Source organism: Mus caroli, unplaced genomic scaffold (assembly GCF_978045245.1).
Source record: "Mus caroli unplaced genomic scaffold, Mus_caroli_1 scaffold_18, whole genome shotgun sequence".
NCBI lineage: Eukaryota > Metazoa > Chordata > Mammalia > Rodentia > Muridae > Mus > Mus caroli.
The window spans coordinates 30,817,645-30,836,291 of record NW_028227273.1 but is presented as its reverse complement, the minus strand read 5'-3'; the positions used below and the strand labels follow the sequence as shown (position 1 = coordinate 30,836,291).

The 18,647-nt window shown below is 40.9% G+C and overlaps 1 protein-coding gene across 7 annotated transcripts in view; it reads left to right on the top strand.

The window, feature by feature from the left end:
* Fer (FER tyrosine kinase) overlaps positions 1-18,647 on the top strand; it is a 279,057-nt gene that overhangs the window by 207,611 nt on the left and 52,799 nt on the right. For all 7 annotated transcript variants that reach the window (XM_029470883.1, XM_021186574.2, XM_029470881.2 and 4 more), the window contains one exon: positions 4,295-4,418. In XM_029470883.1, the coding sequence (XP_029326743.1) occupies positions 4,295-4,418 (124 nt within the window). The remainder of the gene's footprint in view (positions 1-4,294; positions 4,419-18,647) is intronic.

Below are 18,647 nucleotides of genomic sequence, written 5' to 3'. Positions count from 1 at the left end.
CAAGTAAACTTCTCATGGAACAAGTTAACATTCTAGCATCAAAGATGCGAATTAAGTAGGATTTCTCTGTGATTCACTGATGAGTTGATAATCCTTTTTCTCCAATTACTGTTACTGTTGACATAATCTGAGTTTATGTTAAATATGATCGGTTTCTTAGAGCTCCACCAACAACACAACGATAACAAGACCCATGTTTCCTGTCATGGAGTTTAGAAATGCTTGTGAATGATGTTGGAAATGCCAGCCTCCCCACTTAAGCTCTCTTCTTCCTGCCCATGCTCACCTTTCTGCTTTCATGACCCTCAGACACCTGCTGTTTCTGTAAGCCTCTGGTGTCCAGTACAGACTTCAACTGCATTGTAACTTTTTCTGTACAGATAGAGTTTAGGAGGCATTTACAGCTGCAGACTTCCCTGTGACCTTTCCAGGAAACGTTCCTGCTTTTTACCCTCCCTGTTATTCTTGGAGCTAGGAATACCTTGTGTTATGCTCTTCTGGATTGCTGTAGTGCTGGTGAGAGCAGGGTGCTATTTGAATGTAGTTTCCCCCTTACAGCTTCCTCTGTTGGTTCTTTGCTTTGAGTGCTGGTGCCTTAGCTTGCCATATGGACAGTTTGTCTGGACGGTTATGTCTGTTGGGATTCTTTCTCAACACCCTTGTTTTGTTTTGTTTTGTTTTTTGTCGTTTCTCTATTTTGGGGAATTTTCTGCGGTAATTTCACTATGTAGATTCCCCTATGCCTTTAGTTTATAATCACAGTTCCTTCTGTTAGCCTGCTGATTGTTTTGGGCCAGCCTTTTGATCGTGTGGCAAGAATTCTTGGGTGATGTTGAAATGTTTGGTTTTCTGTCTCCACTGCTGATATTTAAGGACAGAATTCCCTTGAGCTTGTCTTCTGTTCCCCATATTTCTTCTACTTCATCAAGTCTATTTATAATAGTGTATATTCGTAGAATTTTCATTTCATCATTTTCCCCCAAAATTTGGATTTCCATGATTGACTTTTCTGTCACGTTGTGACTTTTTTCATTTTTCCTGATTTCCTCATCCACCTTTTCCAACTTGTCCACTGTGTTGCCAGTGTTTTCCCCATGTCCAAAATTGATGGATCTGCTTGTTTGTATCCTCTTCCAGGTCTTTGATCAATTTCATCAGGAAGTTTTCTCTCCTTTCACATGGCATTGTATCTCTTTCCATATGTATGGGTCTGTAGCAGAGGAGACAGGTTCTTCTGGAGTTGCCTTGCTTTTTTCCAGTGTCTTTTATCTGTTGTTTGCACATCCTTATAGATTTTATTAGGGTTTTCTTGTTGGGCAGCCTTCTTGTGTGAGCCCAATCTATAGTATTACCCTGGAAAGAGGAAGCAATCAGTTAGAACAGCACAGACAGCTTGTACCTTCTGAAGTAGACAGTCTCTGAGCTGACGGTGCCTCCCAAGTATGTGGGAATGTAAGCAGCATCCACGACACTGAGGTATAGTCTTTCAAGACCTGGGAATGAACTGCCCTGCTGAAGCCATGCAGATGTAAGTGTGACGTAGACCTCCCAAGTTATAGTTTGGGGGTCTCTGCAGCAGTAAATAGCAGATAGGTCCACTCACTAGCCCAAGCCTCAGAGCTGTCAACTCTAAGATTTTTCTCAGAAGATGGCATCCACTTTGGCAACTATAATGACTTCACTTCATGGCCTAAGTGGAGCCTCCTGTAGCCTGCACTCCACAGTGTTTTAAGGCCTGTCCCTCCCACACTTCTCAGGACTCTGTACTGCTCTGGTGAGGACGCAGATTAAAATGAAGACTCCTGTCTTGAGGTTGTTCCTAGTTCGCAGCCTCCAGAACTGCTGAGGTTGGAACAAGTGCTTGAAATGAAAACACAACACAGTTAATATGATTACATCCTGCGCGCCTAGATTGGGCAGATCTATTGCTACACTACCGTCTTCCACATCTATGAGACCCCTTAGAACTTGTAGTTTCTCCAGGCCACGTGCTTGTGTTCCTCTTTTCATCTTCTTCCTCCTCCCCTGCTTCCTCTCCTGCTTCCATTTCTCCATCTTCTCTCTCCCACCTTCTGCTCCACTTTCCCTTTCATCTGCCCAATCATCAGCTCTCCTTTATTTTACAAATTAAGGCGGAAAGCAGGTTTACAGGAAATCACCTGAGTGCTGACTCATTCCTTGTTCACAACCTCTCACAGGAGAACGGAATTGACATCAAATGTAATTAGCCCCAGAGCTGCCCACAACACTTTGTAGATGGTGCTCAGCTCCTGCCTAAACCCATCCTTAACCCTAGAAGAGTGATGAAATGGGCTCCTCTGCAAAGCTCACCCACCACCTCACCAAACCCGGCAACTTACTCTGATGGTTGTGAAGCCTGTGGGCATACACATATATATCATGTATAAGAATAATAAAATATTAAAATAATAATAATAATAAATTCTTAAAGTAAACAGAAAAGGAAAACTGTCAGTCTGGCTTATAAGTTTATTTTTTTAAAAGGTAAAAGCACTATTGATTTTCTAAGTGGCCCACAAAACATGTGTAACAATTTGTGAGTAAGAAGTAAGAAAAGGGGAATTTTAAGTAGACTTAGGTGGGTGTTTATTTCCTAGTTGTTCTCACCTAAGAAAAAGCCATTAACTCTTCTCTTGTAGTGTTTTTATTATTATTGTCATTATTATTATTATTAAAGGCAACCTAAATCTTTCCTTTAGTGTGAGAGAGGTCCAAGAAATGGCAGGTAGGGGATAATCCTTCTCTACAATTTGTAGTTTAATACAGAGGCCTGATAGAAAACAAATTGTTTTTAGGGTCATGTGTCTAAACCTTTCTGTTTAATGCTGTAAGCTATAAAAGATCCTCCAAAAGAAAGAGAAAAAATGGCTGTTACCAGTCTCTTGAGACTGGATGGGGACGGAGAGTCAACCTAGAGTGTGGTGGGCCCTGGGTCTGTCTGTGGGAAAGGTGGTTGCCTGGTGCAGAGGAAGACAGGAGGAAAGAAGGAAAAACCTCTGCTGTGCCGGCTGTCTTGGCTGCAGCTGCAAGGCCTGTGCATGCGCAGTGCATACAAGGCCCTGGCTGGCAGTGAATGCCAACGGTAAAGCTGCACTAAGTGGTCTCCTTGGCAGTGGCCACGCATGCGTCTGAGATGCTGTCAGTGCTTAACGTTAATTTCATTTCATTTTAGTGAAGTTTAAAAAGTTAAACTTAATTTTAACCAACTTTTAAGAATATTTGGGATATCAATCTATTTTTCAGTTCTAAGTTTTATTAAATTTAAATGTCAGTCAAATATGAAAATGTGCTTATGGGCTGGAGAGATGGCTCAGTGGTTAAGAGCACTGACTGCTCTTCCAGAGGTCCTGAGTTCAATTCCCAGCAACCACATGGTGGCTCACAGCCATCTGTAATTGGGTTCAATGCCCTCTTCTGGTGCATCTGAAGACAGTGACAATGTTATTCTCATATGTAAAAAAATAAATCTTTAAAAAAGAAAGAAAGAAAGAAAATGTGCTTATAAGACTTAAAATACAATATGCATTTAAAAATATAAATTTATCTTTACAAGATTTGAGATATATTGAAATAAGGTAAATATATTTTTTAGATCAACTTATTTCTAACTTCATAAAATGAGATTAAGTGTAAGTTCTAAATTACTGTTTGTATCATATGCCTTGGACTATGGTTAAAAGCTTTTCTAAGACATCATTGGAGGTCTGAAAGATGACTTAGCTGTTAGAGGCTAGCTCACAGCCAGAAAGATGTCAGGGGCTCTGCCTGATGCGCAGACATGTGTAGTAGCCCAATAACGAAACTGTCAGAACCATAGCTTTTTAGAGTACAGCCTTCTGTGTCTGTACATACACATATGGTATAGTTTAAATTTAGTAGGTCACCAAATCTAAAAATTAATATCATTTGACTATTTTGTTTAAGTTGTATCTTATTTGTTATTAGAGAAAACATAAATTTTAGAAGCTATCAATAAAGCAGATCAGTACAGAACAGCACAAAGGGATGCTTGTCTCTGAGTAGATGTGCTGGGCAGCAAATGGCCTACTGAGACATTTAACTGACTGAGGAGTCTCGAAAAGTGGTGCCCCACCCCACCCACGCTGCCCACGACGTGTGGTCTCCGTGTCCCTTTTGTCCTCAGTTGGAAACTCGGACAAAGCACAGTGGAACCTAAAGTGCTTCTCAGTCTGTCCAGCCTCCTAATGGGCTGGAAATAAGGCGGGCGACTCCCTCCACAGTTTATCTCCTTTCTGTTTGTCCTTTCCTCCAGGGGGTGATTTTCTGACCTTCCTGAGGAAGAGGAAGGACGAGCTGAAGCTGAAGCAGTTGGTGAGATTTTCCTTGGACGTTGCTGCTGGCATGTTGTATCTCGAGAGCAAGAACTGCATTCACAGGTAAAGAGCCCCTGTCAACAGCATTTCCACTGTGATGAGAACAGCCCTAGAAAATGAGCCCATCGTCTGGAATGGTACAATAGATTCCTTCCGTAAAACTTATATGCTGCTTTTTATATTTTGTGTGAAAGCATTCTTTCTAGCTCTACAGAAGCACCTGACTCATCTCTTACTAGTACTGACTCTGATTCACCTCTTAATTAGAATCTGCTTATTGTAATCAAGCCTGGCATGACCTGCACTGATGCCCCAAAATGGCTTCATGTGTTGGTGACTGTCATTTTTCCAAAATAATGGAAGAACATAAGACTAGAATTCCCACTTTTCTTTTGTTGTGTTCTTGTTCTTGTTCTCTGCTCTTGCTCTTGCTCTTGCTCTTGCTCTTGCTCTTGCTCTTGCTCTTGCTCTTGCTCTTGCTCTTGCTCTTGCTCTTGCTCTTGCTCTTGCTCTTGCTCTTGCTCTTGCTCTTGCTCTTGCTCTTGCTCTTGCTCTTGCTCTTGCTCTTGCTCTTGTTCTTGTTCTTGTTCTTGCTTGGCTGAGGCAGAGCCTCTGTAACCCTGGCTGTCCTGGAACTTACTATGTAAACCAGGTTAGCCTCAAACTCACAGAGACTTGCCTGCTTCTGCCTCCCCAGGGCTGGATTAAAGAGGCATGGCTCCATGCTCAGCTCTAACAATACTTCTTAGCTGTGAAGATGGTCAAGGGTAAAGCTTTACAATGCTCTTCTCAAAGAGAAATTTAGAAAACTTTCTCTGATTTCGCACAGTGGCCTGGTCTTCCTGCTTCACAGCTTATGGTTTTGTTTTTATCTTGTTAAGATTTATTTATTTCATTGTATGTATATGAAGAGAGCATCCAGTCCTTCTGGGGCTGAGTTACAATTGGTCATGAGCAGCTGTGTGTGTGGACAGTCCAAGAGCAGAAAGAGCCCTTAACCCCTGAGCCGCCTCTCAAACCCTAGAGTATGGTTTGAATCTGAGAGTGACCTTTAATATGGAATGCAAGGCACCTCGAGACCTGTTGAAGCATATGTGCCACATTTTAGATGTGGTTAAGTGGGCATGAGGAAAATTATGCAAAGAGCTGGGGCCGATTTTATATGCTAGATCAGAACCTCATCACACCGCCCCAGTGCCACAGCCCTTACCTGCTGGTTTCATCACGGCACTGTCCTTTTGATTGAGGTTTCTCATCACACAGCCTTGACTTGATACTGTGCTGAGAGTATTGATTCAGCATTGCTAGAAGGCAGCAAAATGCAGAATTACAGCAAAACAGTGTTATACTCACTGCTCTAGACAGGTTCAGAAGATTGTTCAATAATTGCTTTTACTTTCTAAAAACGTCAGTGTTCCCAGAAATTAAAATGACTATGAATAAGCCATACCACTATACCTCTGCCTTACTTTGTACCAAGTCACTCTGTAGAGATTTTTAAGCTATAACAAACAATCAAGCCAGACCAGATTAAAAGTATTAAAACGTAAGAGATCTTGTTCCTATATTTTGTAAATTTTTTTTCTGAGATTTTAAATTATCTTATGCCAGGTGTGGTGGTGCACACCTTTAGTCCCAGCACTCAGGAGGCAGAGGCAGGCGGATTTCTGAGTTCGAGGCCAGCCTGGTCTACAGAGTGAGTTCCAGGACAGCCAAGGCTATACAGAGAAACCCTGTCTCGAAAAAGAAAAAAAAAAAAAGCTTAAATTATCTTATGTATCAAACACTTCATCAGATTCTGTATAGTAGCTACTCCTAGGGTTTGTTCTAATAGGCTGCCTATGGCTATAAGTCTTAAGTAATATACATCATTAAAATGACTTTTATGATTTGTAAGTTATCTCTAGTATGCTGTGTATTCCCCACCCCCACACTGGGGACTGGACCTAGGCCTCCCAGGTACAGGCAGGGGCTCTACACTGAGTTCAGCCCCAAACCCTCAGTCAGGCTGCTGATCTTTCATTTTGTGTGTGCTACATTTGGACAACCATTGCTTTAATTTCACATTATTTGCAGTGATGATACCTTGCAAAAGTATGACTTTGTAATCATTAGAATTAAAATGATTCTAGATTCCAGATAGCAATGGCATGTAATTTTTGCTCCTGTGTCTAAATCATAACATTATATGTTGTAATATCGTCTTTCATTTTTCTTTTTTATATTTTCACATGCTTTTGAATACCATTATTTGCCTGACTTGTCATAGCAGTTATATGTATTTGCTAGCTGGCAAAGTTTTGCTGTTGAGCCTTTTGAACAATGTCACGGAAAGCAGGCATATTAAACAGGCCTCAGAGTTCACGGCAACCTTCAGTGATTGGTTTTGGTTCTCTGTGGTATGTGTTAAGAAACCCAGGATCTGTAACAAGATTCGGTAATTGATTAGTCATGACTGATAATCATTAGCATAAAAGCACCAATTTGGCCATTCTGGCACTCAGTAACCTCCTGGGTTTTTTTTCCTTTTTTTTGTTTGGTTTTTCGAGTAGGGTTTCTCTGTGTAGCCCTGGCTGTCCTGGAACTCACTCTGTAGACCAGGCTGGCCTCGAACTCAGAAATCTGCCTGCCTCTGCCTCCCGAGTGCTGGGATTAAAGGCATGCGCCACCACGCCAGGCCTACCTCCTGTTTTTATTCTCGTATATTTCTAATGTTTAATCTTTGGCATGATTCTACTAGCCTAATATCATAACAGTGTATTGCTTTTCTGTGCTCACATCCTTTGAGTTCTTCTAACGCACCTTATTCCCTTGCTAATCATAAGGACGAGATGATTTCATATCTACAGCAGATAGTGTTCTTTCTCAGACTGAGATGAATTCCGTTTTCTTCTCATTGTACTTCAGCAATCTGTGGCATTGCATTGAGAGAATAAACCACTCTTCACCCTGCAGTTTTAATAGTCATGAATTGTACAGTGGAGGCTTGTTCTGAGTGCCAGCCTGGGAGCCTTCTGGGAGAAGCAGTACTCAGAGTGGAGTCAACCTGCTGTATCATTAAAAACAGTCAGCGCACACTATAAAGAAATACCCAAGATATGTGTACTAATTCAGTGAAGGAGTTTTTCCTCTGTGATAATTTCTGATGGGGTATTATAAATTAATTTAAATAATAGAAATCATGAGGAAATTGTATTAGTATTTTTCAGATAGTTAGTAAATCATGGAGTCTCATCTTTTTCTCTTAGGTCCCAATAGAGCTTCCTCTCTCCCTCTCCTACAAGTCCCTCCCACTCTCCACCCCCACCCCGTTTGTTATTGTACACACACAAACATAATGGTTAATACAGGAAACAAAGACATTGATTTTTCTTACTGAGAATTTTGAGATTCTTAGCACTTAAAGATCAGATTAGTCCATCGTTGTGTTGTATTGCGTTAGAATGTTTGATTTTTAAAAATTGCTATTTGAGTTGCTGATTTGAATAGCATTTTAAATTCAGTAACTGAACTTTTACTTGGAAATAGGACAGAACTTCCAGTAATTTTTGAAGTGGATATAAGCATACTTCTGTCATTTTGTATTTATTTAAAGCAATATTCTCATCATTGGCAAAAATTAAAACATTGATGGACTCTGAAACATACTAAAAATGTTCTGTGTCCTGTAGTATCAAACATTACACCAAGATTCAATTCTTAATAAATATAATTTAATTTAATTTTTAAAAATAAAAATACCCAAGAATTAGTGTATAAATTTTAATAAATTTTTAAAAATCATAAGTATTTAAAATAAACTTTTTATAAACTATCATTTAATACTTGATATGCATATATATCATATCCATGTATAATATAATAATTATATATTAATATGTAGTATATTTATCACCAGAGACATTTTAAAATACCCTAGGGTTGTGGAAACAGTTTAAGAGGCCCACTCTACGTGGATCTACATGTTAGTGTCTTACATGGACAGACTACATTTGGACAGTCTTCCCATTATTCCAATAATATGTATGCTCCTCTGTCTTATTTAGGCTTTAGTACAAGTTAAATATCCATTACTTGAAAGACAGAACACCAAACATGTTCTGAGTATTGTGGACTTTATAAAATGTGCACAAGTGTGATGAGACCCATGTCTAAATCAGGATGTATTTACATCTCATAATGCATTAAATATGATACTGGAGGTAACTTCATGTAGCCCTTTTAGCGTACCTTGCTTTGATGGCAGCCTGTCGCATAAAGTGTGCTTACAGCAGGCAGGTATTGAGTGTACACTAAGCACCAGCCACATAATGAGGGTGTTGGTGAGAACTTCCTGAGGGTGTTGGTGAGGCCTTGCTGAGGGTGTTGGTGAGGCCTTGCTGAGGGTGTTGGTGAGAACTTCCTGAGGGTGTTGGTGAGAACTTCCTGAGGGTGTTGGTGAGAACTTCCTGAGGGTGTTATGAAAACTTCCTAAGGGCAGGTTTTTTTGACTTGTGCTCTTTGTTGACTGGGGAAAAAAAGCCCTGCAACAGTGCCTGGCTCTTAAAGGTTAATGGATGGGTTCTGAATAAATTCCAATTCTGGTTCTGCCCCTGGTCACAGAGAAGCTCTGTATGAGCCTCCACAGTAAAGGCATCCATTCAGAGACATGAGGCCATGGTAGGATGACCTGACTTAAATCTGCCATTGGTTCGTTTTCATAAATAAGAACAGAAAGCATGCCAGAGCTCTGTTGTGGGATTTTAGAGAGATGTGCTAAGGGGGCAGTGGTGCTTTCTTTATACTGCAGCTCTCTGTAAGGAGAATGGGAATTCTTCTCATTTTGATCTATTGTTTAGAGATTTCCTTTTGCTTTACCTGTTAACTGTAAGCATAGGATGAACATAGATGTGTGAAGAAAATGAGCAGGGTACATGTGTCTTAGTCAGGGTTTCTATTCCTGCACAGACATCATGACCAAGAAGCAAGTTGGGGAGGAAAGGGTTTATTCAGCTTACACTACCACATTGCTGTTCATCACTAAAGGAAGTCAGGACTGGAACTCAAGCAGGTCAGAAAGCAGGAGGTGATGCAGAGGCCATAGAGAGATGTTTCTTACTGACTACCAGCCAGAGATGGTCCCACCTACAAGGGGCCTTTCCCCCTTATCACTAATTGAGAAAATGCCTTACAGCTGGATCTCATGGAGGCATTTCCCCAACTGAAGCTCCTTTCTCTGTGATAACTCCAGATGTGTCAAGTAGACACACAAAACCAGCCAGTACAGTAGGGCTGCCTTTTCCATCCATTTCATTATTTTGAATATATTATTATATTCTTACTTTTAGCTTTTAAAAGAAGTTTATCACAGGATAGAGAAAACTGCTTGATGATTTAAATGTATCAAAAGTATATAGTCCTTCAGTTTAAACCACTTTTCCTAGTGCAGTATGGTGTTTGTATCTTATGAAAGATGCCACATGAACACCATTCTAAAGAGTTCCTGCTACTTTATTCACTGTCAGAGCCATGACTGAAATTGTTTTAACTAAGAAATGTTAGTCACTTTCTCCTTAAAGTCACATATGAATGTATGTTTTTCTATATGAAAAGTGTTTTCCATATTTGAAAGTATGTGTGTGATTATATATATACATATATGTGTGTATGTATATATATATATATATATATATATATATATATATATACACATGTTTTTCTAGAAATGAAAGTGATGCCTCCATTTATACTACAGTCAGTGAGGACCTTGGCCTGGGTTACTGTACTAAGTAACTGGAGTGTCTGGCTACCTTCAGACAAAACAGCAGGGAGATTTAGATAAAAAGTGCACAGAGATAGACTTTTATTTATAATTATTGATAGGAAAGGAATATGCCATAGACAAGGAAACTGAGGCAGGCCAGTAAACAGTATGCACGACCTTGACAGTACGGAAGGAGTGAGAACGGACTTCCTCAAGCTGCTGTGCAGTTTCTGACTTGCGTTTACTCGGTACATTAAGTGCATTGAACTTTCGGTGTCAAACAGGTGTTCTTATGCATCAAAAACACTATGGTAGCTAGGGTTGCTGTTTTTGTCTTAAGACCTGTGAAGTAACAGGGAGCAGAAACTGCTTAAACATTTGCAAATTTGGTGTAAGGAGGCAGAATATTTCTATAACTCAAGCATAGAACATGCAGCTAGACTTAGAAGTACCTGGGACTGGCAACTGAGAATCAGCAGGGGACCAGGGTAGCTTCACTCAGCTTTTTGTTGTTGTTGTTGTGTTTGTGGTTGTGGTTGCTGCTGTTGTTATCTTCTTGTTGCTTCTTTTGCTGTAAAGACCATGTTCCTGTTCTCCAGAGGCAAAGGGCTCTGAAATAGCATTTGACTCAATATACCCTCGTAGGCTTATCATGCCTACAGGTGATTGTATGTGCTCAGATTTCAAATTTTTGCCTATCTTCCTGTTTTCATCAACAGTGTATCAAGGCAGGAACTGTCTGCAGAACCACACTTGCATAAGGGTGGCAAAGCCAACCTCTGGCTGTGAAGACACTGTTTTCAGGAAATGGGATCCAGGCTAAGCTCCCCAAATGGCTGCCACATACTGAGCATGACTCTCACTAAAGGCTCTTCCTTCCCTGCCTCTTGGTTTGTTCAGTTGGGACCATTTGTCTCTATAGGACAGAGTGAGCCACAAAAGAGTAATTTGGGGGTTAGAAAGATGTCTCAGTGGTTCAGAGTGTTGGCTGTGCAGTCTTGAGGGTGTGTGCTTCTATCCCAGCACTCCATAACAAGCTGGGTGCCTTTAAAAGACTATAACATCAGCTCCTAGGCTCAGTTCCAGTGCCTTCCCATTTCTGCCCTCAGTGTGCAAAAAGTGTGTAGACCAGCACTCACATGTGCACAAACACACACACACAAGAAATAAATAAAATCCCAGGCAATTGATTTAAAAAAAAATGTAATTTTACCAGTTCCAAGGTCAGGGTCAAGGAAGAATTGAGAGTGCAGATGTCAGAGTAAAGTCTGAAACAAGGACACACTTCAATTATGTATTTAGAGATACTTCCTAGTTTCTTCCTTTATGAGTCAGTCAGCCATATGGCTTTTAAAATAAAATCATGTGCATTATGAAATAAAAGCATTAAAGAAAGCTGGCTGAGAGCAGATCCCGCAGAGACATGGGTGCTTTGTGGCCTTACCTTCCAGTTCTTCATCCTTCATGTAGTGAAAGCAAAGTGTCCGTCAGCATGGTTGGGATAGAGTGGGTGCTTATGCTCTGCCACTGGGGGACTGATGCCTTTGTTATTACAGAAGAATCGGGCATCCTTGTATTTAACACTGATCTTGTAACACTGAACTTTTGCTCAGTTTCATCGGTGTAAGTTTGGGGACAGAGTTTGCTCAGCTTTTCTGTGAACATTTTGAATGAGCACTTTTCATATAGTAGGATCGGAGTGAGCTTTGACACATGATGGCTGAATTGGTCAATAAACGTTCCAAAGCACTGATATCAGGTGACTGACTTCACTCGTATATGTTAACCTGCATTGGTATTTTTTCATCTCTTCACAAATGTGTAGATGAAGAAAGGATCATATCTAGTTGGTACCTGTATAGATTATACATACACCGTCCAAAGGAATATCTGACTATTTCTTTTTCATATCTTGAGACACATATTGCTTTGTCTAAAATAGAAATGTTTTCCCCCTTTTTCTATAATAACAGAACAAACTTAAAAGCAAACTACTTAGGAAAACAGAAAAGTGTACTTCTTACTCCACTGGCTTTTCCAGTTATCTGTAAGAGGATTACTAATGCCTACCTTGTAGTCAGTGATCATGAGGCCTTTCCAAACTCTAATTGATTGTAACATTCACCTACTAGGTGTCAAGGAAAAAGGAGTCAGATACCAAGGCATCTTAGAAGATGGAAATGAAAGTATTCTGATCAAGAAAGAACTTTGCTAAAGATGTTCTTGTTAAAAAAAAACAAAACATTTGGAGAGCATAAATATAGCATAAGTGTAGGTGATAATCATACTTGAGTAACAAGACTGTGGTCTCCTACTGTATCCACTCCAGACACTTACCCTGTCGGTCACCTTGGAGCTGAGGAAATGCAGGTTGGCAGCCAACAGCAGCCCTCAGTGGCTGCGGCCTTACAGCAGGCACAGGCCATCAAATGCCAGAGCTTGTTGGCTACGTACACTTTCACTGATGTTTCCCTGTCTCCATCTGCAGGGTTTAGTTTAGAGAGGGAATGGATTAGGATGTTGAGAAAAGCTTTTCCAGTGTGTCTGCCTGCTAGATTACTGTATGGAAACCTAGTAATCTCTTTCCCTCACGTGTCCTTGCTAAATCCCTGTTTCAGAGGTAAACTTAAGTCCTTTGATGAACCTCTCAAATGCTGCTGAGGATGAAGTGGGAGGAGGGTCTGTAGTGAGTCAAGGTGGTCGCTGTGTTGTTCAGCACTGATGCCAAGAAGAGGGCACGGCCAGGTTTCTGATCCAGCCTATCAGGTATGTCACCCCTGCCACGGCATGAAGCATCTCACGCTTTCATAGACCAGTGCTCATTTGATTCCCTGCCTTTCCTGCTGCCTCTGCCAGTGTAAAAAAAAAAAAAAAAAAAAAAAAAAATCATGGTCCTGATCCAGAACCTCCTAGATTTTGATGAGAGATGAGAATAGCCCTCCAGACCTTGATGAGAGATGAGAATAGCCCTCTAGACCTTGGGGATACCAGGATGCAGTCACTCATCTTCCACAGGAAAACAGCTGCAGAGTGCATGTGTAAGGAACATGTTTAGCCTGCGATAGAATGTGTACTTGTTTCCTCTGTTGGTCTTGATCAGTCCTTAGGTTTCTCTGTTGTGTGATTAGCATACAAGAATATCAGGAGATCTTTAGCCAGGAAGAATAGAAAAAAAAAAGGTGTGGATTAGAAACTACAAATATATCTTTATTTCTCATTTTCTAACACAAAAAAAGCCAGAGAATAAGAGCCTCTGGATAGTTTAAGAAGTTTTTATAGTCTATCACAAAAGGGCCTGAGAACCACTTCCAAATGGTGTTAAAAGAAATTACCTTTTCATCTCTGGATGTAAGACAAATGTGTACAAGAATGTGATGGGAAGTCTTGTCTTTGGACTGCTTTTTTAAGGTGCTTCAGCACTGTGGCTTTACATAGCTATATTGGGAATGCTTGAGTGGCCGAGTCATGCTATACTCAGGTTGAAGCCCATGCTTGCTGCCAAGCACTGTGCCTAGAAGGCAGCATAGCCCAGTCACTCATGCATAAGATGACTAAATGTGGGTTAGTATATTTTTTATAATACAAATTATTCTTGATCTTGATCTTTATGCTTTATGATATATGGTAAAACAAAATATATCTCGCCGGGCAGTGGTGGGCACACCTTTACTCCCAGCACTTGGGAGGCAGAGGCAGGCGGATTTCTGAGTTTGAGGCCAGCCGGGTCTACATAGTGAGGTCCAGGACAGCCAGGGCTACACAGAGAAACCCTGTGTCGAAAAACCAAACCAAAACGAAACAAAACATATCTCCCTGATTTGCTCCAGAGAATATCTCAAAATATGAACTCCTGTTATGCTTTAATATGCAAGAAAGGCGAAAACTATGAGGAGTAAATTAAACAAAGTATCAAAATTTAAATATACATATATACACATACACATGTACACACATATACATACATACATATTGTCAGAGTTGTAGAGTGGCCTTTGTGGTATCTTAGTGATTGTGACATGTTCAGAATGCAGTCTGACAGTGATCTGTATATGCATAGTCATGAGTGTATATGCATAGTCATGAGTGCCATGCCTCTCACTCCACTCTCTAATACACAGAGGTGTAAAAGTATCTTTTATTCACCTGAGGTAATTGTCGCCTTTGAGGCTTATTGTCTTAATCTGCTAACCTAGGCCTAGTCCTGGAAGCTTCTAGCATCCATCCTGTCTACTCTAAAGCCTAGAACTTATTCAGGCTTGAGACTTACTGATAAGAACCTTTCTGGTCCTTTTTGAACTCTGTTCTGGCTCAAACTCCTCTCCACACTAATTTGGCTTCCCTTGCCTTCTCCTGAATTCTTCTCCTTGGCCTCATACTAACTCTGGCAATCTGTTCTAATCTTCTGGCTCCTTCTCATTCTCTGGCTATGTCTCATCTGTGTCTAGCCTGTTCTCTCTCTACAACCTGTTCTGTACAACTCACTCGGTACAATTGCCCATCTGTATATCTCTCTGTCTCTCTCTGTCTCTGTCTCTCTGTCTCTGTCTCTGTCTCTCTCTCTCTCTCTCTCTCTCTCTCTCGTACTAAGTAGCCTCTTTTTCTTGTCTCTTCTCATGACAGTTGGGCATATTCCGTTCTGTCAAATCTTTCTCGATCCCTCACTTTACTACTCACTTAGACATTACTTTGAAACATGAGTGTTTCCTTCTACAAACTAACTTTACCTTCATTGTTTGAGATTAAAAGGTGTGAACTAAGAGTGTGTCTATATTCCATCCACAGAGATTAAAGGTGCGTACTAAGGGCAGAGCCACACCACAACTAGAAACAGGGTTTTTCCCAGTAAATAGCTCAGTGTGATCCAATATCCTGCAACAGAGACTGGCTATGCAGTGAACTATTATAAGCCTTGTCTTTTGTAACTCACTGTGAGTGCAGATTGGAGAGGTGGCTCAGCAGGTAAGAACACTTGCTGCTCTTACAGAGGACTATGGTTCAGTTCCCAGCACCCAGGTGGAAGCTCACAATCATCTGTAAATCCCATTCCTAGATATCTGACATCCTCTTCTGAACTCCCTGTATCCCAGACACATGCATGGTGCATGTGCTCACATGCAATTAAAACCTCATACACATAAGAATAAATCTTAATATAAAATGCTGAGAAGCCATTGAGCATAGACAAGATTAGCTAAGATTGATAGGTGTAATTTTTCTGGGTTTCCCACTATCATCATTTACTGGTTTCCATTTATTCTATTTGAATTGTTATAGTAGTACATATATGTCAGTATATATCATGTGACCAGGGAACATGGTGACAGGCAGGCATGGTGCTGGAAAAGTAGCTTAGAGTTACATCCTGACCTGCCAGCACAGAGAGAAGATGTGGCCTGGCATGGGCTTTTGGAACCTCAAAGCCCACTCCTAGTGACACACTTCCTCCAACAAGGCCACACCTCCTAATCCTTCTAATCCTACAGAAGAGTTAAACATTCTTTGGTGACTAAGCATTCAAATATATGAACCTGTAGGGCCCTTATTATTCAAACCACTGCAGCATTTCTTCCTCAGAGCAGTACCCTGCTGCACTGAACACACTGGCATAGTGTCCCCTCTGTTAATCCCTCAGTAGCTTCCTTTAACCACATCCAAAGCTGAGACAGTATGAATCATATATATAACTTAAAAGTTTATAAATGGCCACCTTAAAATGGATAAATAAGCAGGTAAAGTTAATTTTAATAGCTCACTGTCAGTGTATGAATTTTTATCAGGAATATTTTCTCATTCTGCTTCCTGTCTCTGGTGTGACTGATAACTAATGTCTGTTTGCTAAGAGGAGTGTAAGAAAGATGAAGATGAGTTACCAAAATAAATTGTACTAAATTAGTCTCTTGAAATGTGATGTGTTAAATCTCACAAAGTGGGATTTGTAGTTCTATGGCCTTTAGCGGTAGAATAGAAACCCTCGGGTCTCTTTGTCTTTAGATGTAGCCATCCATCCATAATGGCTGACTGCTGGCTTTCTTTTTAAAGATCTCTAAGGGCTGTGGATTCAGGAGCCTGACTTAATATAACCTTGTTCTGTAATGAATAAATCTGATAGCTACAGATTTCTTCCCTGGCAGTGTTAATAATCCCTTGCTGTAACATAAGACTTCTCCACTGTGTCCTTCAGTGGACAGACAACAGTTGGTAAGCATTAATCAAATGGTATGCATTAGCAGTAACTTGTAATAATTCTTGTATAATTCTTTGAATTATATAATAATATTTAAATTTCTATATCATAACATATTTAAAGTTTCTTTATAAAAGAAAGTAGGAGGTCAGTAATGTGTTTGCTCTTCAAGCTTGTGGGATGTTCTGCCATCTATATAATGTTATAAATAACAGTAAGGGAACTTTTAGTCTGTCAGGAACCACTGAGCGGCCTTAGCTGCTAAAAGCAACTTATATGCTCTTAGCTTAGCTTTATTTTAGGCAGTGCTTAAGAACTTGGTGAGCCGGGCCGGGCGTGGTGGCGCACGCCTTTAATCCCAGCACTCGGGAGGCAGAGGCAGGCGGATTTCTGAGTTCGAGGCCAGCCTGGTCTACAAAGTGAGTTCCAGGACAGCCAAGGCTACACAGAGAAACCCTGTCTCGAAAAACCAAAAAAAAAAAAAAAAAAAAAAAAAAAGGAACTTGGTGAGCCTTCCTTTCTCATGTCACTCCTGTCCCTTGCTTGAGTGGCACTGAGACAGCTCTGCTGCAAGAACAGCTGGAATTCAGGTTGTGTCTGTTGAGCAGCATCTTCTGTTTTCAATGTGCTGCCAATGTCATAACATTGTTTCAAGAATTACCTGAAACAAATGTGCCTAAAGTATGTGTCGGCAGGGACTATCTGGGATTAGTATAGCTGTTACTGTGATTGCCACTTCAAGCCTTCTCTGAACAATGAACCTAAGGTGGCACTGTCAACATCCAGAGCCAAGAGCTGGGCTCTTCAGAAACTTAAAAATTAGCAAAGACCCAGAGCTTAAAGTTACCAGCTGATACCAAGTGAAGTGCTGCATTTGGTGTTATGGAATGTGGCACCTCTGACCTTGCCCAGAGGAAAGATACAACCAAGCAAGGAATGTTTTGTAAAGGAGACAAAGCTACTAACTCAACAGGAAGACATTTATTTATTGATCATTTTCTTCAGCTCTTGCATGCTTATCGCATGGCAGTTGCTCTTCCAGGAGGTGGGAGATTAGTCAGTAGCAGAAGGGAAATGCCTGCCTCACATTGTTCTTTATCCTGGTGGAGTCACGATCCTGTGGGCTGCAAGGGCAGGCTAGAAGAGTACCAGACGCTGGTGGAGCCAGGGCAAGGAAGTCAACTTTCCTTAGATCCCGAGGATGCCAGACCACAAGACAAAGCCTAGCTGCCCCCTTTCTTAGACAGAAGTCCCTAGAGTCCACCCAAGGTGACATTGTCATCCAAACAGCCTCAGTGAGTGCATGGTGCAGAGGTGCATTGACTGATGACAAGGGATGCAGCCCAGGGAGAGAGTGTGACCCTACTATACACAACCTGCCTACCTCATGTGCAGAGGGTATGGACATATTTACTGTAACTTCTGCTTTTACTGGAAAGGAAGGTTTGTTCTCTTGGAAATAGACTTAATTTGCAGTTGACAATACAAGAGAGGTCGGTACTCCCCTGGCCTTCATTTCAGAGTCTTCCTCTTAATGAAGTAGAGAAAGGTATTACTATGACGATGTATAAACAGTGCTCAGGATTTGATAGTGTGATTCACAGAACAAAAGCTACCATCTTAATTCTGACAAGTCAACATCAGCCACAGCAATGCCAAGTAACAGCATGACTCCTTTTATATTGTTTGTTGAAGTTGAGTGACTAAGTCCAAAAAGCTTATGTCTCACCAATTTCAAGTGGCTCAGACTCAGAGTGAGTCAGAGACCGTGGGTGTCATTGATGGAGGTGGGATCTTGGATGGGACCAGAGCAAGGGAAACAAAATTGATTTGGGACCATGAGCTACAGACTCTTAATAATTCATTTTACAAACTGAGAAGAGTACTGTAGAGCTATTCTTCAGAGTTACTTAGGACAGTTCTATGCCAAACCTGTCTTAGCCTTTTTTAAAAAGTAAGATTCATTCATTAATGTATATAGGTGTTCTGCCTGCATGTACATTTGCACACCAGAAGAGGATGTCAGATCCCATGGTGACAGGTGGGTGTGAGCCACCATACAGGTGCTGGGAATGGAAAGTGCAGAAGAGTGCTCTTAGCAGTTGAGCCATCTCTCCAGCCCGATGAGCTCTTTCTATGATTCCTCACCACTGGGACTCATTCCTTCATCTACCTTCTGCATTTCAGCTTCTACCTTTCCCTTCTGGCAAACAATCTGCACGCAAATGTGGTTAAAGGATGTGCAGGACTCTGAGGCTCTGCTGTGTGGCCTAGGCCATCCCATCCTCTCACAAACCTTCCTAAGCTGAAACTAGAAAAGAATAACTTTATAAGAGAGTGTTTTAAAGTGAAAGCATACACATTT